The sequence below is a fragment of the Dasypus novemcinctus genome, chromosome 3 (assembly GCF_030445035.2).
Source record: "Dasypus novemcinctus isolate mDasNov1 chromosome 3, mDasNov1.1.hap2, whole genome shotgun sequence".
In the NCBI taxonomy this organism is placed as follows: Eukaryota; Metazoa; Chordata; class Mammalia; order Cingulata; family Dasypodidae; genus Dasypus; species Dasypus novemcinctus.
Window position 1 is genome coordinate 16,639,295 of NC_080675.1, and position 26,752 is coordinate 16,666,046.

The 26,752-nt window shown below is 39.0% G+C and overlaps 1 protein-coding gene across 3 annotated transcripts in view; it reads left to right on the forward strand.

Annotated features, from left to right (window-relative positions):
• The window catches only part of RPS6KA5 (ribosomal protein S6 kinase A5), a 213,215-nt gene that overhangs the window by 182,723 nt on the left and 3,740 nt on the right, over positions 1-26,752 (forward strand). For all 3 annotated transcript variants that reach the window (XM_071213725.1, XM_058292425.2, XM_058292426.2), the window contains 6 exons: positions 325-458; positions 1,135-1,228; positions 5,263-5,433; positions 9,897-10,088; positions 22,400-22,559; positions 24,818-24,981. In XM_071213725.1, the coding sequence (XP_071069826.1) occupies positions 325-458; positions 1,135-1,228; positions 5,263-5,433; positions 9,897-10,088; positions 22,400-22,559; positions 24,818-24,981 (915 nt within the window). The remainder of the gene's footprint in view (positions 1-324; positions 459-1,134; positions 1,229-5,262; positions 5,434-9,896; positions 10,089-22,399; positions 22,560-24,817; positions 24,982-26,752) is intronic.

The window sequence follows — 26,752 nt, forward strand, 5'->3', positions numbered from 1 at the left end:
CCTTAAGTCTGTAAAAGTAAATTTAATAGGCCTACCATTTAATTAAAGCCCAATTTTAAAAAATGAGTAAATAGGAATAATTATGTTTGCTTGGGAGAGTTACAACATCAGTTTAAAAGTGCTTCTTTTTTAGAGATATGTAATATGTGTCTCAAATAAATTATGTAGATGAAAATAGAAATTGCCTCAAATAATTTGAATTTTAGATTACAGATGTATTCCATTTATATTAATATTAATACTTTCCTATTACTCTACAATTTTATTTATCCCTTGTGTATTACTAATATTTTATTAAGTTAAATGATACTGATTTCTTATCAGGACTCTCCATTCTATCAACACTATGACCTGGACCTGAAGGACAAACCACTGGGAGAAGGAAGTTTTTCAATTTGTCGAAAGTGTATACATAAAAAAAGTAACCAAGCATTTGCAGTCAAAATAATCAGCAAAAGGTAGTCTTTCTTATGTATTCATCTAAGTCAATGAATTTTGTAAATGGAGGTATTTATTTAAAAGGATATTAACAGTATATTTTAAGGCCTTTTACCCACTTGACTTATCTTAAGTTGATCCATTACACTCCTAGCTGTAATAGGTATTTTCTGATATAGTAATCCATTTTAGGCACAGATCATAGTATGATACGCTTTTAACTTTATTATGAGAAAACGTTCTTATGGCAGGAATATTTAATCAGACTTGCTTAGTGATTTCAGCAGCTATTACCATTCTTATTAGTTGTATATTTGAAATACTCTTCTCTGAAATTATTTTGCAAGCTATTATTATTTAGCAAGTTAAATCTTTCAGAGCCAGCTAGTTGTTTTGGTAACTGATTATTACCTCCATGATTATATATTCTTATACCAAATTGTTGGACAAGTAGAGCATCCATTTCTTCATATGACCAGCTCTTATCTGACTCAGATATAATAATTTTCTCCAAAATAACGTGTTGCTTGCCCTGGTGGATAGTATGAGTCATTACTTTCCTGGACACCTCATTCTGATACTTCAACATATATATTCTGAATGCACTGTAAATAAAAACAAAATTAGATTTGGAGAAATACTGGCATGAAAATGTACTTGAAGAGATATGTAGAGGCTAACTACCTCCTCTTGCAGGATGGAAGCCAATACTCAGAAAGAAATAACAGCTCTGAAACTTTGTGAAGGACACCCCAATATAGTGAAGTTGCATGAAGTTTTCCATGATCAGGTATTACACATTTTTTCTGTGTGTACTAAGTCACATAAAAGGTTCTGCTTTTCACCAATTTTGGTGATACTTCAGGGATTTGGGACGTGGCCCACCCACTAGACAGGGCAGAGAAACCATACCACACACACTTACCCACTCCAGAATCAATTCATGTTTTCACTTCTGCTGTTCTCACAGTGGGAGCCACACATGCCTTGGAAGGTAGGGCAGTGGGACAGGAGCTCCAGGAGCTCAATGGCACTGTCACCAGCTGCAGTGAATGTGCTCCTTGCCCTTTCAGCTGCCCCACCTAACTTAATCTTGTATACCTCGCAGTCCTGGGTAATGGATCTGTGTTTTCAGCCTTCAACTTACCTTTCAAATTCTAGAGCAGAGCTTAAGCCTGATTACTGCAAGCTAAAGAACTAAGAGGAAACAGTAAGGCAAAGATATTCCCTTTTCAGCTTCCAGGTGGCAAATTCTCAGGTCCCAAGCCAGGTCCGCTTGCTTTTCTGCTCGAGGTCCTGCTTTCTAATAGGAACTTAACACAGAAGCTTGTAACTTTGGATATAAGAGGGCAGTCATTGTGTCAGGTCCATCTCTCTTTCTGAACGCCTCCCACTGTCATCTCACATGAGAGAAAATTGTTCCATTACAATATTCTTTCCCCAGAGACTATCTAGGATAGTCCTGCTCAAGTATTCACCAAGTGCAATGAATGTCTCATGATGTTGGAGGAGGTTGTTGTTATGGGGGGAGGAGTGGGGTGAGGGGGGTGGGGAGTATATGGGAACCTGATATTTTTTTAATGTAACATCAAAAAAATAAATAAAGACAGAAAAAAAAAAAGAAGAAGAAGACACTTTAGGCACAAGAGCCAAAACTTGTCCTGGATGGGGTTTGCCCTGTTTTTACCAATGAAGAGATACAGGTTTATGAGACATGCTCAAGGTCACACAGCAAATAGGCAAAAATCTAGTGGGAGAGCCTGGCCTCCAGTTCTGAGCTCTCTTCACTGTGCTGCTATAACATCCTTCAGCTAGGATGACTGTGACCTGGCTCCCTACCACATCGAAATCTCCCAGAGTACTGTAGCCAAGAATGATACATCTTGGGGAAATTCTGGCAGTGGCAGCAGTAGCATCATCACTATCATTTATAATTTATTTATAATTGCTGCAATTTATTTTCAAGTACTTTATGTGGGCCAGGTACCGATCAGATAGTCGCCCTGTATTATTTTATTCAATGCTTCTAGTAACTCTGTCAGGTGAGAAAACAGAAATTCACAGAAGTTAAGTAACAGAATCTCACAGCTTTTAAGTAGTGATTCTAGAATCTGAACACAAGCAGTCTGATGTCAGAGGCCAAGCTTTTAATTACTTTGCAATACTGCCTTAGGCAAGGTAACCTGGCCTGATTTTCACAGCAGTCAAGTGAGCACCCATAAATGACATCATCTTCTACTTTGTCTTTGGTTCCCATAGTCAGAAAAGGAATGCTTTTTGAAGCATTGAGTCTGGGTCAACTGTTCTCCCTCATCCTCTGTCACTTCCCACCCATTGAGCTAGGCAATGATAATGGAAGTAGTAATGTCCTATATACTACAGGTGCTTAAGAAGAGATGGGACAATCTCTTGTTGAAGATAATATAGTAAAAATTCATGTAGCAATCAAAGAATCAGTGGGTGACCTTAGAAATCCCTTCTGGTTTTGCAGCAGTCCCCAGTGACATCACAACCAAGACATTAGACCTCTGACCTTCAGACTGATGTCGGATCTCAGAAGCATCCTTAATTTTTTGTGTCCAAAGTTAGATTTATTTGCTATTACTTTTATTTTCTTGTGACTTGTATATATATATATATATATATATATATACATATATATATATATGTATATATATAACTAAATTTGCCGTTTTAACAATTTTTAAGTGTACAATTCATCGGCATTAATTATATTAACAGTTTTGTACTACCACCACCACCATCCATTACCAAAACTGTCATTCCACACTATTATTTACTATTTTTATATTCAAGAGTTACTGGAATATAAATTATCTTCTTTTTAACTAACGGGTGAAATTGATTGAGGGTATGTCTTCAGCTTTTGACTGTGCAACGTAATGGTTCACTTTGTGGTTTATCCTTTATATACTTTATTAGTTGTAACAAATTACTACGAAGTTAGTGGCTTAAAGTAATACAAATTTATTATCCTACAGTTCTGGAAGTTAGAAGTCCAAAATCAATCTTACTGGTCCAAAGTCAAAGTATCAGCAGGGCTGGTCCTTCTGGAGTCTTTAAAGGAAAATCCGTTTACTTGCCTCTTTTAGCTTTTAGAGGTGACCCCTTCCTCACCTCACTATAGCCTCTCAACTTCCATAGTCATACCCTCTACTGTGAACTCCAGTCCTCCTGCTCCCTCTTTTAAGGAACCTTATGGTTACACAAAAGAATGCTCTCCCCATCTCAAGCTCCTTCACTTAATCACATCTGCAAGGTCTCTTTTGCCCGTGGAAGGTGACAGTCACAGGTTCTGGAGATTAGGACCTAGACATCTCTGGGACCATTATTCAGCCTACCACACATACATTTTCTCATTGTTATCTCCATTTTAGTGGTAAAAAGAACACCCCCAAGATCATAAGTAGCAGAACTGATAACTCAAATCCTGTTTTGACTCTAAAACCTGTTTTTAAACCACTGTAGATACTACCCTCCATCTTTTTTAATGCTGTCTATACATGTAGCAGGCCTTCAACTCTGACCTTCTTTGTCTAATGTAGAAACTTAAATTAACTTGATATCTCTTTCCCTGAAAGCAATTCTTTTATTAAAAGGTTTTTACCATTTATAATTTGTCTAACATGCAGGATAATGTACTTATAATTGTATTTTTATACAGCAATATTTGTGGGTTTTGCCAGTTCAAAAGGAAACAAACTTTATTTTGTTTGTTAAGTGAGAGTGCTGTAATTCATAGCACTTGTATCTGAATATTGTTTTGATGTCTTTTTCTAAACCTGTTGCTCATTTGAGACCTGATGTAAGCCCTTTGTTTTTTTTTTAATCCCCCTCCTTGAGACTTTTTGCGTGCTGTCTTCTCTCTGTGTCCATTTCGCTGTACATTCTTCTGTGTCTGTATTTTTTTTATTTTCCCCTCCCCCCTTGTGGCTTGCTTGCTGTCTGCTCTCTGTGTTCATTTGCTGCTGGCTCTTCTTGTGTTCTTGCTTGTCTCCCTTCTTTTTTGTTGTGTCACCTTTTGCTGAGTCAGCTCTCTGCGGAGTCTGTGGGCCGGGCAGCACTCCACAGTGTGCAGGTGAGCCTGCAACTGAGGACCTCCCATATGGTAGATAGGAGCTCATCTAATTGAGCCACAGCTGCTTTAGCCCTTTGCTTTTTGATAGTTCCTATGTTATTTTCTTTATGGAAATGTATGCTTAGCATGCCAAGAGTATAACTTATAAAATAGCTATTTAATAAGATAAGGCTGTTGGTATCAAAAGCAATTATTTAGCCACAATCAAGTACGTATATTTACCATCAGTATTAACAAGAATCCTGAAACTAATCTGTTGAGCTCTAACAGGAGGTTTCAAAATGGCATCATCAAATGCCTTTTTTAAAAGGTAAATTTGCCATTAAATGAGTATGGCAGGCTCCTGTGGGCATTTGCCCATTCTCAGTCAGTAATCTGCTATATTAATTAAAGCAGAAGATTTCATATTGTCAGCTCTAGGTCACACTTAGAAAGATGTGTAAACTTGATACAGAGGGTTGGAGTGGAATACAAATGAACAAATTAGTCAAGGAAAAGCTATATAAAGATTTCACAGCAGTACTTGAAATTTTCCATGACCAAAATAGAAATCTAAAAGATCCTCATTATCCTTTATCTTGCTCCTCTAAAATATAAGGATTGCTGCTGATTATTTTAACGAGAGATTATTTTTAATAATTGGTTAGATCATAGTCAATAAATACTTTATACATTAACAGACTTCTCTTTGTTAAGGCCCTCCATTTTTTTTTTTTCTTTTCTAGCTTCACACATTTCTAGTGATGGAACTTCTGAACGGGGGAGAACTGTTTGAACGCATTAAGAGAAAGAAGCACTTCAGTGAGACTGAAGCTAGCTACATCATGAGGAAGCTTGTTTCAGCTGTAAGCCACATGCATGATGTTGGAGTGGTGCACAGAGACTTGAAACCCGAGGTATAAAATAACATAATCTCTTATTTTTACTTTTGGTTAAACAAATATGGTTCTGGATTTTTTTTTCTTTTCTATTTCAAACTAAAATTCATTTATCTTTTTTTTTTTTTTTGGCCAGCTGATCATCTTGAGGTTATATTTGTAAGTGTGAGAGTCTTTTATGGAAGAAATACTTTATGCAACAGTTGTGGGCTAAAAACAGGAATAGAAATTTTTGTAGCAGAAAATAATATCCCTTCTACATATACCATTTTTGAGGGTTTTTAAAATGGTATATTTTAAAGCTTATTTTTCACATTTCTAATCAAACTGATTAGTTTATGAATAGGAATATATGTAATTCTATTCTAAATATTTAAATATAAAGAATTGTCTTGGTTAATATTAGTTATACCATTTATATATGTGCTTTTCTATGCTCATGTACTATAATTTTTATAGAACTATGTAGCAGTGCAGAAGTAGCAACTTTTTATGTATTTCTTCTTTCAAAAGGTTAAGAAAGAAGGTTCTAACTCTAGAATGAGCCCTTTTTAGTATTTTTAGTATCAAAACTATGAAAATCTTCCCTTTTTGAAAATTGATAAATAACAATGAAAATTAAAAACCAGAAACCAATAATTTATAAAAGAATAACAATGACTCATATTTTACCCTATACAAAATTATATGTATTTCCTCTCCAAAGTAGAACTTCATTTTATAATTACAATGTGATTATAATGCATTTTCAAGTATATTTAAAATGATTATTTATTTGATGTTTATTCTTTGTATATTAGACCACAAAAGACTGTTTCTCTAAAAGCACTATTTTTTCCTTCTATATAAATATCTTGGATTATTGGAGGAAGGGAATGTTTTAAAAATGGAATTCTTCATATTTAAATATAATTGATTTGTTCCTTTAGAGTCTTTAAACTTTCTATGTACTTTCTGTTATTGTTATTCATATTACTAGTAATTAATCAGAAGTGAAGTGTTTTATGAACTTGCAGCTATGATAGCTACCCCTCTGCTTTCTTCATCAAAGTTCTCACTCTCCTACATAACACCCACTGAAAACATGGCGCTCTGTATACTGGAGATTAGCTGTCTATTTTTGAATCTGAAAGCACACCACTTAAATGTTTTCTTGGTAGACAAGGAACAAGCATATAATTTTTTTAATTAAAAAGATCTGTTCCATGACTATATAGAATTCATTTTATTCTTTAATAACTGGCCATCTGTCATCTCATGACATTCAAATGATACAAATATCCTCTCCAGCAGAATTTAAATTTATCTTTCTACTCTACTGATCAAAAGGTACTTATTTGGGGAGCAGATGTGGCTCAAGCAGTTGAGCACCTGCTTCCCACATGGGAGGTCCCAGGTTCAGTCCCCAGTGCCTCCTAAAAACAAACAAAACAATAAACAAACAATCTATATATCTATAATAATAATAATTTAAAAATAATAAATATAATGGAAAAATAAACAAGCAAACAAATGAAAAAACCAACTCAGACAAGCCTATGTGGCTCAGTAGTTGAGTACCAGTGTCCCACATATGAGGTCCTGGATTCAATCTCTGGCCCTGGTACCTCAAGGGAAAAAAAAAGGTACTTATATGTTTTAATTCTTATTTGTTGTAAAGATTTTCCTTTAAATATTATTTGTTATAAAGATTTTCTTTTAAATAGTCATTTGAAATGAAGCAGAATCATCAGTTTATTTAAAACATTCTACTACAAATGATGGTCCTAAATCAAACTAGATTTTGGAGAAATGAAAATATACCTTTGTATTAACATTTTCATAATAAAATAGCTTTCACTTTGACTTTTAAATAGCAGGATATATTATTTCTAAAATAAAAGTTTAATCCCTTTCCCACTAGTAAAGCATTTTAAGATCTAATTATATAACTTTTGGTGGATATTTATATGGTATTCATTTCTGCATAGGCAAAATCATAAGTTCTGGTGAGAATCAGATAAATTTAGAAGCTGGCTAACATTCTTAGTAGACTATTTTGTATTTTCCACACTTGTCCTCATGCTCTTGAAAGATTTTTTTTTAATGAATTTATATCAAATTAGTTTCAGGCAGAATTGGAGATGAGGATAAAGGGAGATTAAATGGTTATGGTAACTTCTTTCCATTCCTGACCATACACACCAAACTCCACTGCAGAACTGTCTATAATTCTGTACTTTGGGCTTTAGGAGAGGAGATAGGTAAGTGAGTACTGTGTCACTTAAATTTGCCATCAGAGGAGGAAGGATCAAAGTCACAAAAAGAAAAGTAAATGGCACATCCCTCATTTCCTCCACTTCAAGAACTGCGGTCATTTCTTCTCGGTTTTAATATAGAACAAACTTAAGTCATTCTCAAGGACTTAGCAGACCCGGTGAAGGCAGAAGCCATGTGTGTACTTTATGCACTACTCCATTTGCAGCGCAGTGCCTTGTACTGTGGAGGAGTGCAGGTGTCATTCACTCAAAGACTTGCACGAACCCCAGTTGTATCTTCAGTGTGGTAAAGCTTACACTTAATGATAGCCCCTTTTAATTCCTTCATAAATTCAGGATTGAGCATTGTATGATAAGAAATTTTGTGGGGGTCTTTTTTGTTACTTGTTTTGCTTTGCTTTTTTCTTTTCTCTAACTTTATTGATTTTTAGTTTTTAAATAGGAGGTTTTGAAGATTTTCCTTCTCTGTATTGATGAAACATTCTATGATGTATTTTATTTCTGTTAAAAGGCAGTTTAATGAGATTCACTTGCTGTGGGCTCTAGATTGGTGTACTGATAAAAATGATGATTCGGGAAACGGACTTTGGCCCAGTGGTTAGGGCGTCCGTCTACCACATGGGAGGTCCGCGGTTCAAACCCCGGGCCTCCTTGACCCGTGTGGAGCTGGCCATGCGCAGTGCTGATGCGCGCAAGGAGTGCCGTGCCACGCAAGGGTGTCCCCCGCGTGCGGGAGCCCCACGCGCAAAGGAGTGCGCCCGTGAGGAAAGCCGCCCAGCGTGAAAAGAAAGAGCAGCCTGCCCAGGAATGGCGCCGCCCACACTTCCCGTGCCGCCGACGACAACAGAAGCGGACAAAGAAACAAGACGCAGCCAATAGACACCAAGAACAGACAACCAGGGGAGGGGGGGGAAATTAAATAAATAAATAAATCTTTAAAAAAAAAAAAAAAAAAAAAATGATGATTCATTCGTTAATAGAGTTAGCACTTATTAAGCATCTGTTAAATGCAAAAGTAGCTCCACAAAACTTTAGCAATATAGAAGCCTCAACAGACAAATGATTCAAACTAACAAAGTTTTTTTAATAATTATGATATAGAATCTTTAAGCATTAAAAAATATTTGTCTTAACAATTTTGAGGGAACTATTTCTGAAACTTAGGACTTACCTCCGTTCCTTCATTCACAGACTCTATTCGATATTATATAGCTATTTCATTTATTACTCCATTCAAGGGACAGATATTTACCAGGCACCTTCTATATAACTGGTTCTGTGCCAGGTGTTGGGGATACAGTCATAAATAAGATAGACCAAGTCCCTGCCCTCATGGATTATGGTCTAATATAGATCGAAGACATTAAACTTATAATAAAGAGGTGATAAATACCAGAAAGGAAAATTAAATAATGCTAGGAGGAAAATTTTATAAAGATCTAACTTCAGTTGGTGGAATAGTTAGGGTGATGGTTGTAAAGGAGGAGTAGGTATACTTGAGTCAGGCTGGAAGGGAGGCTGGTTGAAAAAAAGTAAAATCAAGTTCAAGCAGAGGGAAGAGCATAGACAAAGGGTCTGATATCAGAAGACGAACGGTGCTGTCTAATCCTATGTTTGGCTCAACTGATAAGAGCGTCCACCTACCACATGGAAGGTTCAAACCCAGGGCCTCCCGACCCATGTGGTGAGCTGGCCCACGTGCAGTGCTGCCTGCACGCAAGGAGTGCCCTGCCACACAGTGGTGTCCCCCGCTTAGGGGAGCCTCATGTGCAAGGGGTGCACCCCATAAGGAAAGCCACCCCGCACAAAATAAGTACAGCCTGCCCAGGAGTGGTGCTGCACACACACAGAGCTGACAAAGCAAAAAGAGACACAGATTCCCAGTGCCACTGACAAGAATACAAGTGGACACTGAAGAACACACAGTGAATGGACACAGAGAGCAGACAACTGGGGGAGGAGAGAAGGGGAGAGAAATAAATTTTAAAAAATAAATGTTTTTAAAAAAATGTTTAATATGGCATTATAGAATTGGAATATTAAAAAGTATTTAAGCTGAAACAGCAGTATGCTGACATCCAATTACCTTCTCATTAAACTTCTCTTCTCTGCTATGCATACGTCAAATATCAACAGATAAATGGATATATTACATAAATAGGATGACCACATCCTGTGAAATGTTAATTAATGAGCAATCAATTTGCTGTTTGTATCTTGCAGAATTTATTGTTCACTGATGAAAATGACAATTTAGAAATTAAAGTAATTGATTTTGGATTTGCACGCTTAAAGCCACCTGATAATCAGCCTCTTAAGACACCGTGCTTCACTCTTCATTATGCTGCCCCAGAGCTCTTGAATCACAATGGCTATGACGAGTCCTGTGACCTCTGGAGCTTGGGTGTCATTTTGGTGAGTTCATTTCAATAGAGCCATTCACCTTAGTCGGTCAGTTGGTGTCTCTCTACTGCTTTTCTTAAATTTGTGAAAAAAATTGGTGTCTTGATTTCTTTTTTTTTAACTACTAATTAAAGTTTTTTCTATAAAAGTTACATTGGAGAAAATACATATTTCCGTTTAATTTGAAAATATTCAAGCAAGCTGTCTTTTATATGAGTAAAAAATGTACTTTTTTTTTTTAAAGAAGCTATAGTTTATTTTCAGAAGATATGCTATTATATTGGGTATAGTATAAAAATAGCAAAGTGACCCATTAAGAGGAAAACTTTTTTTTTAAAAATAGTCTGTAAGGGTTTCAGGCTAAAATATAATTAAAGGCTATTGTTTAGGTTAAGTTAACAAATTAATAGAGAAGATTAGAAATATTTATAATAACTTATTGGAGGTAAAAGTCATGATGAGAATGCTTTTCAGAAAATGTCCTTGGCTGCCATAATCAGAAACAGAGCAAACTAAGAAAAGAGTCAAGAGCCCATGATAGGTGTTTTTTCTCAGAAGAGCTCTTTTTTCTGCATATAATTTGTAATGTATGATCTTGGGAAATATTTTGCAGATAGTACAAAAAAGGTATAAGGAAGAAAGTGAAAATCACTCAATCTTATTTTACAAAGAAGGCATTTGCACACACACTTACTCCCCTCCCCCATCATATGTAGCTATGACTTATAACTTTCTACATTTTTTCTGTATATGTATGTTTACTTTGTTTTTTAACAAATGAGATTACACTGTATATGTAGTTTGAGTTTGCAAAATTTACTTAAAAACATTTCCTTACTAATGGGTGCCATTAAAATTTTTTCATTTTTCCAGATTTTCAGTAATTAAAAGCTATGCAGTTGGATGTTTTTTATATATGTATTTGCATTTGTCTCATTATTTCCTTAGGATAGAGTCTTAGGAGAAAGGGTTTGCACATCTTTGTTTTGACACATGTCTAGATTTCCTTCTAGAGGTTGTACTAGGTCATATTTTCATCAAGTGTAGGTGGATATATTGGATACTACCAATTTTAATCTAAAATTATATCCCACAGTTGTTATAATCTGCATGCATTTATTTAATGAGTATTCAGCTTGTGTATCTTTTTGTGTATTTAGACATTTAAATTTTCATTTCTATGAATTGCTCTTTGTGAACTTTGCCCATTTTCCTAGGAGTTGTTATTCTTACTAGATTTTAAAACTATTTGATTTTCATCCTTTGTCATAGATATTGGAAATATTTTTTCTCCTTTATCATTTGTTTGAAAATTTTGTTTATAATTATATGGGGTTTTGTTTTTTGTTTGTAGAGAGGTTTAAGCAGAGAATTTTTAAAAATTGTGTTAAGATCTATCAGTCTTTCCTTTATGGTGTCATTGTCACTCCACTTCCACTCCCACCCAACCAAGTATTAAATAATTATTCTCTTAATTTTTCTTTTAGAATTCTTATATTTTATTTTTATACCTAAGTCTGTACTCCATTTGGAATTTATTTTGATGGCAGTTCTTTTTCTCTAATGCCTAGCCAGTTGTCCCTGCAGGATCATACTTCCTTTATTTTAAAACTTTATTTAGATTTTATATCAGCAATTTTATATCATAGTTTACAATTTTCTAACTATACCTACATGTTTATGAATAAGATTATTTTCAATTAAAAAAAACAACTAACTTCTGAGGATTTGAGTTTTGTTTAAGGAATTAAGTTGACCTTTTCATTAGCGTTGTCCTAAATAGTCTAAATAAAAAACTTCCTTTCATTTTTAATGATAATAGAAGATTATCCATTTTGAAAGAGACCTTCCTTTAAATATAGGCCAATTATGATCATCATGTTTTTTAAGGTTTTAAAAGACAGTGGTAGGGAAGCAGATTTGGCTTAACTGATAAAGCATCTGCCTACCACATGGGAGGCCCAGGGTTCAAACCCAGGGCTTCCTGACCTGTGTGGTGAGCTGGCCCATGCCCAGTGTTGATGCACGCAAGGAGTGCCAGGCCACACAGGGGTGCCCCCTGCATTGGGGAGCCCCATGTGCAAGGAGTGTACCCCGTAAGGAGAACCGCCCCACACGAAAAAAGTACAGCCTGCCCAAGAGTGGCTCTGCACACACGGAGAGCTGACACAGCAAGATGATGCAACAAAAAGAGACACAGATTCCCAGTGCTGCTGACAAGAATACAGGCGGACACAGAAGAACATACAGCAAATGAACACAGAGAGCGGACAACGGGTGAGGGAGGGGAAGGAAAGAGAAATAAAATAAATCTTAAAAAAAAAAAAAAAGACAGCGTTAGGGGGAGCAGATGTGGCACAAGCAATTAGGCTCTTGTCTGACCGTATAGGAGGGCCAGGGTTCAAATCACAGGGCCTCCTGTGAGTACTGACCTGCACAGTGTGCTGACCCATGCAGGAATGCTGACCCACATGGACAGCTGGCACAGCAAGATGACGCAACAGAAAGAGACACAGAGGAGAGACAATAAAAGACACAGCAGACCAAGGAGCTGAGGTGGCGCAAGAGAATGAGCACCTCTCTCCCACTCCAGAAGGTCTCAGGATTGGTTCCTGGTGCCACCTAAAGAGAAGACAAGCAGACACAGAAGAACACACAATGAATGGACACAGAAAACAGCGAGCACAACACAATGCGGGGGAGGGATAAATAAATCTTAAAAAAAAAACACAAAGATAGTCTTAGGCATGCAGACAAGTATTTTAGAGCCTACTAGTGCCATATATATGGAAACCACTTTGTGTAATAGCATGTGCATCCCTCTTGGTATGTCAGATTTTTTAAGAAAAACTGAACAAAGAGCAGGTTAAACAGTCCACAGGAGTTCATTCTAGACTATAGGAAGTCCTACAGGACAAACAACACAGTTTCTTCAACACATCAGTTGTAAGGAACCTCATTTCTTTTTAATGTAACATTAAAATAATAAAGATATATAAAAGAAAAAAAAAGACGCGGATTTGACTCAACTGATAGAGCATCCACCTACCATATGGGAGGTCCAGGGTTCAAACCGAGGGTCTCCTGACCCGTGTGGTGGACTGGCCCACGCACAGTGCTGATATGTACAAGGAGTGCCATGCCACACCGGTGTCCCCCATGTAGGGGAACCCCACGCGCAAGGAGTGCACCCCGCAAGGATAGCCGCCCCACACAAAGTGCAGCCTGCCCAGGAGTGATGCCGCACACACAGAGAGCTGACACAGCAAGATGATGGAACAAAAAAGAGACACAGTTTTCCGGTGCCACTGACAAAGAATGCAAGCAGACACAGAAGAACACACAGTGAATGGACACAGAAAGCAGACAACGGGGGCGGGGAGGGGAGAGAAATAAAAAATAAATAAATCTTAAAAAAAAAAAAAAAAAGACACTTGAGAGATATATCAGCCAAAACAATGCTCATGTCTTACCTGAATCCTAATTCAAACAAAGTCCAATTCATGTCAATGTAATTACAATATACAGTGTGTGTATAGAGAGAGGTAATAAAATTGGGGAAATTTGAATGTTGATTAGATATTAGATGATATTAAGGAATGTCTGCACTTTCTTCCTTTTACCTTTTTTGTTGTTAAGATTTATTTTCTAAATTCCCCCCACCCTTTGTTGTTTGTAGTTACTTTCCACTCTCTGTGTCTATTTTCTGTGTACTCTCTCTGTCTGCTCGCCCTGTCTTTAGGAGACACCAGGTACCAAACCCAGGACCTCCCATGTGGGAGAGAGGCACTCAATCACCTGTGCCAACTCAGCTCCCTGGTTTGTTGTGTCTCTTATTGTCTTTCCTCTTTGTGTCTCTTGTTGCATCGCCTTGTTGCGCTAGCCGTGCCAGCTTGCCTTCTCCAGGAGGCACTGGGAACCTAATCTGGGACCTCCCATGTGGTAGGTGGAAGCCCAATTGCTCAGTCACATCTGCTTCCCTTATACCTTTTTTTAGATATGATAATGGTGCTGTGGTTGTGGGTTTTGTTGTGTTTTGTTTTGATCTGTTTTGTTTTTGAGGTACCGGGCCAGGAATTAAACCTGGGGCCTCGTGTGTGGGAAGCCGGTGCTTAACCACTGAGCCTTGTTGGCTTCCCTGAATTGGGTTTGTTTCTTAGTTTTGCTTGTTGTTCATTTTCTTGTTTTTTTAGGAGGCACCAGGAATTCAACCAGGGACCTCCCATGTGGTTGCTCAACCACTTGAGCCACATCCCCTCCCTGTAGTTGTGGTTTTTAAAAGCCCTTTAGAGAAACATAAAGAAATCATTACAGATTAAAAAATAATAATTAACGCCTGCATTAAACTGTCCAAAAGAGAAGGTGTTCCTAGCTTTTCCGCCTAAGTGAATGCATCTCTCCAGAGGGTCTTGGTACAAAGCCTGACTTATCCCATAACAAACACAGAATTTGTTTGCTGTCTCCTGGCCTATCTTAGACATGTTTGGCCATTCTGCATGTTGCATGGATATTTTATAATAGAAATAAATTGTTATTCTCATTGAGTAAAATAAATACTTCAGGCTAATGCATCACGTGGTATCATGTGGATTTGATTACCTTAATTGCATCCCTTCTCACAGCCTCACAGATTCTCTCTCAGTATACTCCATGAGTATGCAATCTCAGACTAAAAAGTACAGGACTTTAGGTAGAATATAGTTTACAGTATTTAGAAAATGTAAAGTAGGATACATACCTGGAAAAATGTAGAGTAGAATATTATGCGGAGAGCTGAGCTGGCACAGCAAGGTGATGCAACAAAGGGAGACACAGAGAAGAGACAGTGAGAGACGCAGCAGACCAGGGAGCCAACATGGCTGAAGCAATTGAGTGCCTCTCTCCCACACTGGAGGTCCCGGGATCAATTCCTGGTGCCTCCTAAAGAGAAAGAAGAGAAGAAAAGGCAAGCAGACATGGAAAGAACACACAGTGAATGGACACAGAACAGACAGCGCAAATGACAACAGGATGGGGGAATAAGGAAAAAAAAGCGTATTTTCCCAATTATCATATTTTATCTTGGGGACATTAGATTTTCACTTTTTTCCGACCACCAGTCTCTGTTTTAGTGCTTCCAAAGATAGAGAGTTCATTTTTCTACACAACACAACAGCTTAGTGCATTATTACGTATCAGAAAGCAGTAAAACTATATATTTGTAAAGGTTGCTTTCTTATGTTGAGCCACTAATGTACAAGTTAACAGGTGGGGTAGGGTTGAGAAGTGGATCAGACTTTCGCAAACTGTTCCGCAGTATCTGCTGAACATATGCAGACTCAGCAGTTCCATTCCCAGGAATATGCCCAACAGAAATGTGTAGTTTTATGTAGCAAAAGACATGTACAAGAAAGTATTTAGCAGCATGATTCAAAATGCCTAAAACTGGAATCAACCCAAATGGTCATAAACAATAGAAAGACAGCCTGACCTGATATTCTAACAGAACCTGAAGCAACAGCTTATGTTTTATTATATTATTAAGGAACATAATCCCAAAGAAGAAGGAGTGAGAAAAAGAGGGGAGAGACTGTAGAGGAGGCACTAAATAGCCACAAATTACTGTTATCAAGTGCAACAGATCACTTGAGGTCATGGAACCAAGATCTCTTCCTGGGCAAGAGCCTAAGATTGCAGGAACAGGAAATGGATTCTGCAAATGAGCAGTGCACCCATTGCATCTAGATATGGACGACCCAGCACCAATGGTTCAGCCATTGGTTCAACACAGTCCCCAAGAACAGTGTCCATCCCCACAGGATATTATCCTGAGCTAGAGCTTTCACTGAGCCTTTAATATTCTAACAGGCCAGCTACATTCCAGTGAAGGAGTACCAAGCCATCTGTGAAGCAGGTCCAAGTTCATTCTTCCTCTATCAGTTAGTTATAGCAAAAGCCCCTCAATGAGGCTATTAGATAAGGAAAAAATATTGATAAAACAAAAATAGATGACATGAACCTATTCATGCAATTGACTCTGCCTTCTAGTTGATTCTGAGTGTGACGTTTCCATCATACAGTGAAGAGTGTTCTAGCGCCCAGTAGCATCCCAGAAGCTGGAGACTAGTTCTCTGCCAAAGAAGGCTGGACCTTGCACCAGAAACCTTCCGTTCTGCTCTGCAGCTCTCCTCTTGGCGTTCTCAGAGACTCCACACAGCATTCTCATCCTTCCCGGATACGTCTAATACAATCAGATCTACTGGCTCCTATGACCTAAATAGCTGGGCAGCTTGCTTTACAGCGAGGACATGCAGCAGAGCCCTTTTTACTCTGGGCCCCTGTGATGGTTTGAAGATATGTGGACTCCAGAAAAGTATGTTCTTAAAGTTAATGCATTCCTGTGGATCTGAACCCACTGTAAGTAGGATCTTTTAGTGAGTAGGATCTTAAACTTAAGATGTGACGCACCTCATTCAGGATGGGTCTTGATCCTTTTACTGGAGTTCTTTATAAAGGAATGAAATTTAGAGGAAGAGAGAGAAAGCCACAGGAGCAAGAAGCTGCAAGCAACAAAACTCAATTGAGAAGGGAAGAGACCAGGAGACACTGCTGTGTGCCTTGCCGTGTCACAGAGGAGTCCAGAATCACCAACAGCCGGTCTTGAGAAAGACATCTTGATGATGCCTCAATTTGGACATTTTCATGACCTCAAAGCTGTAAAATTGTAAGCTTAATACATTCCCATTATAAAAGCCAACCTATTTCTGGTATATTACTTTCAGCTGCCTAGCAAACTAGAACAGCCCCATTTGAAATTGGTAGCCTTCCAATAAATGAAGCAGTATTCTCAAGTGCAGTATATGTTGCCTCCAAAATCCAAAGATACCCACCAAGTACTGTGCTCAGTTTGTCTTTAGGAGGGGAATGTTTCAGCATGCCTGTTACAACTGAAACCTAAAAACTTTACCAATGTGTGCATCCTCTGAACGTTTGTGCATTTTATTTCTCACCCTCTGGCATGCATATGGCTTGTAGGTTGCATTAGTCAGGGTTCTCGAGGGAAACAGCACTGAAAGGAGAGATCTGAAAATAGTATGAGATTTTTTAAAATTGTCTCATATGACCATGGGATGCACAAGTCCAAATTCTGTAGGGCAGGCTGCAAACCAGAGACTCTGGTGAAGGTCTGTGGTGAATTTCCCAGGAGATGCTGGATTTCTAAAGTAGAGATAGGAATTCTCTCTCTGAATGTTGAAATCACTTTTCCTTTTAAGGCCTTCACCTGTTTGGATGAGACATCACTCATTGCTGGCAACAGTGTCCTCAGTTGATTGTCGATGTAACTAGCCATCTATGCAATAAACTCACTGATTAAAGACCATCAAATGCCTTCATATTACAATTAGCCCAGTGCTTGCTTGACCAAACGTTTTGTGCACCATTACCTGGCCAAGTTGACACATTAGGCTAACCATCACATGGGGCATCTAGGATAAGTGCTACTTCCTGCTCACCAGGCTGATTTAATGAAGATAGCAATAGAGAGAACCAGTGTAGTGTCCTTCAGACTGTCAAGATGATCAAGTTCCCTGCAAAATATAACAGAGTGTTGGAGAGTTCACATAGCCCTGGAGCAAGACACTGAATGCTATCCTTGCCATGTAGGAACTTACTGCTTAGAGCCCTCATATCAGTGGGTATCAAGAAGAATACATAGACCAGATCAATAGGTGTTTACTAGTGTCTGAAGCTGTATTGCTTCTGATTGCTTCACCTCACAGGGCCATCTTCCAAGAGCTTGTGTGACCTGCTACATCTCAGGTCAGTTTGTCAGACAATTAGAGGGAAGAATAATATATCGTTGGTTCCCATCTCCCATGGTGAGTGAGAGGCTTGCCCCCTAGAGTAAAGTCCTCTACTCCCCAGAACAGGAGACAAGAGGCATGCAGAGCAGGCGTGAGGCAACACCCCATTGGCCTGTGACCATGGAAAGTACGTTGTTATGGACAGGTGGGGCCCTCACAGGGTGGACTCCTTTCTCAATAGCAGAACTCCAGAGACTGGTGAGGGTAAGGATGTGTGAAGTGACGCTTCAGCAGTGTCTGAATCACATGGATAGATCAGCTATAGGATAGACACCCAGGGCAGCACCATACAGTAATAAACAAGATGGAGTAACTGCTATTGTAGCACCACAAATGAATCTCACAAAAAATATTGAGTAAAAGAAGCCCTACAAGAATACATGCTATACGTTTACATATATGTACAGTTCAAAAACAGGCAGCACTGGGACGTGGCTGTGGCTCAATCAGATGAGCTCCCGTCTACCATGTGGGAGGCCCTCGGTCCACGTCCCGGGGCCTCCTTGTGAAGGCAGGCTAGCCCGCACACTGCGGAGCGCCACCCTGCCCGCAGACGCCGCGGAGAACCAACTCAGAAATCGCAACGAAAAGAAGGGAGACAAGCGAGAACACAGAGGAGCCTGCAGCGAATGGACGCAAAGGGCAGACAGCAAAGCAAGCCGCATGGGGGAGGGGAAATAGGGTAATTAAATACAGACACAGAAGAACACACAGCGAATGGACACAGAGAGCAGACAGCATGCAAAAAGCCGTGGGGGGGAGGGCGGATAAAAAAAAAGCAGAACTGTATGTCAGAAGTCAGGAGAAGGACACATCTGAGGCATGCGGGGAGCTTCTGGGCTTGCTGGGAATCATCTATTTCTTGACATGGGTGCTGGGTACAGGTGTGTTCATTTTGTGATAAGTCATTACACTGTACACCTAGTATTTGGCAATTTTCTCTATGTATGTTATGCCTAAAGAGAAGTTGATTTTTAAAACAGTATGGAAAAGAAAAGAGCAGGAAGGAGAAGAAAGAAGAATCTGTCTCCTTAGGAGCATAGGGGTATAGGAGTACATAGGGCATAGAGTGCATCCCCTTCTAAGGAAGACTCCCAAAATCAAGCAGGAAAGGCTTGTGGGCATATAACCAGGGAATGAATACCAAAACGATCTTGTTAAATTTCTGGAACTTCACAACTTTCTGTATAAGAATTAGTGAAACAAGTGTAGAACGTGTTTTTGAACATACTGAATTAGACTCTGGAGGCAAATAATTTGGATTCATTTTCTTGTATTGCCACTTACTAGCAGTGTAGCTTAAGCAAATTATTGAGCCTTTCTGTGTTCAAGATTTCTTTTTGGGAAAATGAAGATAATAGTGCCTACTTCATGGGGGTGTTATGAGGACTAAATTACTTAATAACACAGAGTGCTTAGAACAAAGCCTGGCACAAAGGAAGCAGTCGGTAAATGTAAGCTCTCGTTTTTATTACTCCTGCCGCCATCACCACCACCACTGGTAAGTACCTCTTGTTCACTGGATCTTGGGCAGGTTACTCTCTTTATCTTTCATACTCAGTTCTCAGATCTGTAGAATGGTGATTATATAGATCTTTCCTGGGGTTCTAAGAAAAGTGCCCTTTAGCAGTACCTAATAGTATCGGCAGAACTAATTTCTCTTTTTTTTTTTCCCCCATTTATAATCTCTCTGCTTTGCTTTGCTTTTTTGTTGTTATTTCTCCATAGATATTAGAAGAGGCTTTGTTCCATGTTTAGGCAGGTGACGCTTATACCTAAAAAAGGAAGAGCTAAATAAACTATATTCTACTCTGTAGCAAGAGGATGGTAGGAACTTCAGAAAGAGAGGGAAATGGGCTGAATTCCTAGCATCTGAGGAAGAGAAGTGGAACTGGGATGTACATGGCACACTTTCCACAGAGTACCCAAGGCTGTAGTGGCTTCCATCTATTTCATCAAGACAAAATTCTACTGTGTCTACCACATCACTGATTTCAAGTATTTTTTAGAAGTTATTACTCATTCAGGAAATAAACATTAGATGGCAAACTTTGTTTGGCACTGTATGAAGTCCAGGGGATAAGAGAGCTAAGTTAGACCTAGTTCTCCCTCCAAGAGTTCCTGGTTTAGTGAGATGGACAGTCAGATATTAGATAATGACCCCACAAAGTGAGAAGGCATCTGACAGAGGTCTGTACACAGTCCTGTCACTCAGCTCTGTAGGCATGGTAGTGGAGGATGAGGTCAGAGAAGACTCTTTCCACAGAAGGTTACCCGTAAGGGCCAGAGAGAGTACCCATTTGCTTGAGTACCTATACTGTGCCAGATACCATGCTAGGTATTTTAAATATATAAACACATAGTATTACTTACATGGTCTAAGAGAGGTTGACTAAAGTCACAAAGCTAGTAAGAAAAAAGCAATTGGGTGAACCCAGGTCTGCCTTCTATAAAGTGTACCATGTGTCTTGCTCCTGGAGTAAAAGACAAGAGAGGGCAGAGATCCTAGTCATGCCTCCTGAGAAGGCAAAGAAAGAAAATGGCCTTCTAAGCAGAATAAATCATTCTAAGCAAAGTCATTTGGGCCTAAGAACTCTTGGTATAGAATGCGGGGTTGGAATAGGGAGCACAGGAGTAGAGACTGAAGAGGAAGGCAAGAGTCAGAGCTTGGAAGGTGCCATGTGTCATGCCAAGGATTTGGGCATCCTTAGATGCTGGGAAGTCAATGAAGGCCTTTGAAAGGAGAATGTTGTGATAAGGTGTAAATTTTATAAATACTACTCGGTGTCTGCATGAAGGGTAAATGAGAAAAGGAGCTGGGAAGAGGGGCAGGTAGAGCTGCAGAATCAGCCAGGAGAGGGCTGCACTGTGCTTCTGGATTGTTACTCCCAACCTGTGGACTTTGTTCTATCAGGTCAACTTGTAGTCTTATCACATCAAGGATTTAGGGAATGGATGGTCCTTCTTGTATTTTGGGAGGTTCTTTTTGTTTGTTTATTTTTGGGTTTTTGTTTGTTTGTTTTATTTTTTTAGTGTTATTTAGATATTCTGGCTTCCTCCTTGAAACAAGTATCTTACCTCTTAGGTTGCTCTAAATTAAAAACTAAAGTTCATTCTCCTTTTCTTCTCCTTAGTATTTTTTTTATTCTTCTTGGCCCCCTTTTCTTTCTCACATGGTCCACATTTGCCTAAAGTCTCTGGGCACCTCAAAGGTATCAGGTTTCTTTGCCTTTTCCATGTGGGTCTTACTCCTAGCTTGTCCTTCCTTCTTACTCAAGTCTTGATTACTGCCAACCGTACTACATCTCCTAGTTTTCCTTTTTATATTCCTTTTCTTATCCTGTCTAGGAAGAGCCACTGTGTAAAAACTGCTTCACTGTTTTGCCATTGTGAGGGCAGACTTGCTTTTTAAATATATGACAAGAAAAGGAAAATGATGTCTTCCTTCCAGATTGCTGGGACATCCCTGTAGCTTCCATACGTCTTCATGAGGCCTGGGATTGAAATGGAGACTCTCCTTTCTATGGCTCTTTCTAATCCGCTAGTGGGCGTTAGTGGGCATCCTTCACTTAGCCCAAGCTCCTGTTGGTGCCACTCTTTCCTCAGAGTGTGCGACAGTGCTGCCTTGTGGTTCTCCCTATTCCACACACAGACACAGTTGCTTAATCAACCCAGCCAGTCCATGACCATTTATAATTAGCCTTCTATTTCAGCAAGACTCAACCACTCAGTAAGCAGAGAGAAAAACCTCCAAGAATTTTAAAGAATCACTTTTCAAAAATCCGTACCTGCTTTAGTGTTGGCTTTTTTGTTGAATCTTTTAAGAGGAGAAATCTTCAACATAAAATTTGAACACATGGCACAATAAAAGCAGGTGGCATAGATAATTCATTATATTAGCACAACAATGAGAAGAAAATTAAAATGTGGATAATAAACAAAATAGAAAGCCCTAAATAAAAAATTTTAAAAGCCCTCAACTGTGGTTACATGCCCTAGAGAAAAGGTATGTAGAATTGGATAGGGGGGAAATGTGATTAAAAGGTTCTCTGTCTAAATTTTCTCTTAATATTATACCATCATTTTTTAATTAGTTGGAGTTGCCCTTTTATGGTCTTCTTGCTCTGAATGTAAAATGAACATAAAAATGATTTCTAATTTTACTTAATTTTTTCAGGAGGCACTGGGTATTGAACCCAGAACCTTGTACATCTGAAGCAGGCACTCACTCACAGAGCTACACCTGCTCCCCTAAAAGTGATTTTTACACTTAGTATCATAATAAGCCAAGCCATTTCATTTACAGGTGTTTGAAGTGTATTTGTTGCTTCAGTATAGAAGTCAAGTAATCTGTTAAACACAATATTACTAGTCATAATATTTTGTAAATTACGCTATTTAAATTAGTAATAAGTTTCTTAGATTGGCTTTGAAAGTGATTTGGGCAGTCATTCTGTTTTGTTACTTTTTTCTTGATAGTATACAATGTTGTCAGGGCAGGTTCCATTCCAGTCTCATGATAGAAGTTTGACGTGTACCAGTGCAGTGGAAATCATGAAGAAAATTAAAAAGGGAGATTTCTCCTTTGAAGGAGAAGCCTGGAAGAATGTATCCCAAGAGGCTAAAGATTTGATCCAAGGTAAGAATATAATGATATTTTCTACTTTATATGATGGAGCAGTTGAAGTAGAATTATGCCCATTACACATTTATTGGTTTGTTAATTACTCAGGGGAAGCGGACTTGGCCCAGTGGTTAGGGCGTCCATCTACCACATGGGAGGTCTGCGGTTCAAACTCCAGACCTTCTTGACCAGTGTGGAGCTAGCACACATGCAGTGCTGATGTGCGCAAGGGGACAAGGAGTGTCCCCCGCATAGGGGAGCCTCATGTGCAAGGAGTGCGCCCCACAAGGAGAGCCGCCCAGCATGAAAGAAAGTGCAGCCTGCCTAAGAATGGCACCACCCACACGGAGATGTGACACAACAAGACTATGCAACAGAAAGAAACACAGATTCCCGAGCCTCTGACAACAGAAGAGGACAAAGAAGAAGACGCAGCAAATAGACACAGAGAACAGACAACTGGGGCAGGGGGGGAGGGGGAGAGAAATAAATAAATAAATCTTTAAAAAAAAATTACTCAGGGGATTCATATGTGTTCTGAAAGGTCCCCAGGATACTTTCTTCAGCCTTATTTTCTTACTCAGAACAGTCTTAGTAATCTTATCCTCATATACAATACGAATTAGTATTTGGATCCCACAGACATCTCAAATCTAACACACCTAAAACTAAACTATACTTTTTTACTATCTGGATTAGTCAGCCAAAGGGATGCTGATGAAAAATACCAGAAATGGGTTGGTTTTTATAAAGGGTATTTATATGGGGTAGTTGCTTGTGGATACCAGGCCATAAAGCATAAGTTACTTCACTCATCAAAGTCTCTTTTCATGTGTTGGAGCAAGATGGCGGCCAATGTCTGTGAGGAGTCAGGCTTTCTAGGTTCCTCTGGGCTCAGCTCCTCTGTTTTCTCCACAAGGTCAGCTGTAGACTGTCAAGCAAATAGTTCTGTCTCTCTCCCTAGGGCCCCAGCTTAAGTCTTCAGCATCAAACTCCAACATCTAAACTCCAATGTTAAGAAGTCTCAGCTCTGTCCTTTGCCATGACATGGCCCAATCAATGCTCTAATCATAACTCAATCACGCCCAGGTACTGACCAGATTACAAACATAATCCACTGTCTATTTTTGGAATTCATAACCATATCAAACTGCTACACTATCCTTTCCCCAAAACCTGTTCTCTCCCATTTCCACTCTTGGCACTACCACAAAGCCAGCTCACTGAAACAGAAGACAGGATATCATCCTAGATACCCACACCTTCCTGGTCTTCCATAGCCAGTCACAGTCCTACAGGCTCAGCCTCCTAAATATCCCTCCTTGCTGTCTCCACCTCATTCACATGGCCACTTCGTAATTCTTGTATTCATTCCTCTCCTGCAATCCTGCAATATCCTTTCAACTTGTCCTACTTCTTCTGACTTTACCTGTCCATCCATACTGTATTGGCAGAGTAATCTAATAGCCAATCATGTCCCTTTTGTGTTAAAAATCCTTTAGAGAATCTGATAGCTCAGGTCAAACTCATTAGCCCTTCATGATCTGGCCCCCTTGACACCCTAGTTTTCCATTGCAGAACACTTGAAGTCCTCTATGTGCCATGGTTGGGATCCTCTACGCTCTTCCACATACTCTTCTTGATCCCTGAAACAGACCTCTTCATCTAGCCAACTTCTGCTCATCTAATGGGACTTGTCTTCTAGAATCCTTCTAGAGTACCCACATTTCCTAGGCTGAACCCTTTCCTTGGGCCCGGGCCCATTCTCTGAGAAGGCACACCGTGCATGTGTATTTTGCTTTTGCACTTGCCTCCTGATGTTATAATAGCTGGGTTTTGTTTCTTTCTCCCAATAGCTCCTCTCTGAGTGTTCATCCCCATATCTCTAGTGTTTTACTATACTCCCTGACTTGTAGAAGATGCTCAGTAAATATGTGGTACATGAATAAAGTAGATCTGGGAGCATTTTGTTCACTTGACTTTTATGATGTCATCAGTGGGAGTTGTTTTTGCATGGTTTTTGTTTTTTTTTTTAATTCAAAAGCCAATTAGCCTTAGCCTCCTAGAAATAAGCTTTTGTGGACTTTACCATTAGCAGTCAGTGTTCACTAGAGGATTTAAGTGTATATGAAAATATAATTATCTTGGAAGGTTGAAGCCTTATATAAACCATTATGTCCTATGAACATCATAGAGATTTATGTGTGAGGTTGATTGTAAACATGTTTTAAATGACAAATCATGAAATTAAAATATCTTATTTATTTCCTCAGGACTTCTCACAGTTGATCCAAATAAAAGGCTTAAAATGTCTGGCTTGCGATACAATGAGTGGCTTCAAGATGGCAGCCAGCTGTCTTCAAATCCTCTGATGACTCCAGACATTCTAGGATCTTCTGGAGCTACTGTACATACTTGTGTGAAAGCAACCTTCCATGTAAGGCCCCTTCTCTGTGTAGTAGGGCATTTTGAAAAAGAATCATCACCCACTCTTCTTACTCTAAAACTTAATAGACATACTCTTAGTAATACATTTATTTTATTTATTTATTTATTTTCTCTCTCCCCTTCCCTGCCCCGCCCCCCCCCAGGTGTCTGCTCTCTGTGTCCATTCAATGTGGGTTCTTCTGTGTCCACTTGTGTTCCTGTCAGCGGCACCTGGAATTTGTGCCGCGTTTTGTTGCATAATCTTGCTGTGTCAGCTCTCCATGTGTGCAGCACCACTCCTGGGCAGGCTGAACTTTCTTTCACCTCTGGGCGGCTCTCCTTACGGGGCGCACTTCTTGCGTGTGGGGCTCCCCTATGTGGGGGACAACCCTGCATGGCATGGCACTCCTTGTGCACATCAGCACTGTGCATGGACCAGCTCACCACATGGGTCAAGAGACCCTGGGTTTGATCTCTGGACTTCCCATGTGGTAGGTGGATGCTCTATCCATTGCGCCAAATCCAATTCCCTAAAATAATATTTATGTCTTTTTAATTTCAGATAGGTTTTTTTTATAAATTACTTGATGGTATAAACAAATATAAACAGAAAATGTGGGTGACTAGAGTCACTGCCAGCCCCTGAAATATTTATTTGATGTTTAGAATGAGTTTGTGAGTTACGAAAGTAGTCTGATATTTGAATAGTTGGAAATTTTCAGGAGGTAATGAAAATAACATATATAATAGAACTTTTCTCTCAAATAAGCTTAAATCATTTTCTTTAAAAACCATAAATAAACATTAGAAACTGAGGTACATGTGAAAGCCCTTAACAGCCATTCCCTGCACAGTATCTTCCAGAGTTATTAGGATATATCAGATTTTGCAGACTGGTCAGAGTATCTGTGGTATGCATATAGACCATAATTGAGTAACAAGTTTGAGACAATATTGAAGTAAGTTAGATGCATGCTTGAAAGGCTGAGACAATGTAGAAATAACTGTAGATTACGCACATTTGTTTTTAGCATATGAAGTATAATATGTATACATAATTAGTCAATGCAATAGATGAGTTGGGGAGAAGAGATTATCTTTTTTTTTTTTTTTTTCAGGAGGTACCAGGGATTGAACCCAGGACCTCATATATGGAAAGCAGGCGATCAGCCACTCCCCAGAAAGAGTTGGTTTTTTCTTTTGTTTTTAGGAGGTACTAGAGATCAAATCCAGGACCTCATACATGGGAAGTAGGCACTCAAACACTACATCCACTCCCCTGAAGAGATTACCTTGAGAAAGGAGAATGGATAGCTCTTCCTCTTCAGCTACAGAAATGGATTAAAAATTTAATAAACTAGGATATCTTGAGGTGTGGAGAGATGGAACTGCGTGAGCTTGTACCAGATGGTCCAGACCTTCTCAGCTATGTGTGATGCAAGGTTGTCAGGAGTAGCCACAGCTCTGCTCAAGTTGGAGGCTAAGAGAAATAAAGATAGGCTGCTATGAGAGGAAGCCAGGATGAGGTTTGTAGGGTTGAGTTTCTTTCTATTATTAAAAGTACCCAAGATATCCCCAAATTTCATTAAATCGGAAGTGGAGAGCAAAACCCTATAATGGATCAGATCTGCTCAGTGTTGAGACTTTGTGGTCAGAATTTTATTTTATTTTTTTTTCCTTTTACATTTTTTTAAATTAAAGTTAATAGATCACAAGGAATGCTACATTAAAAAACATTAAAAAAACAACATAAGAGGTTCCCATATAACCCACTCCCCACC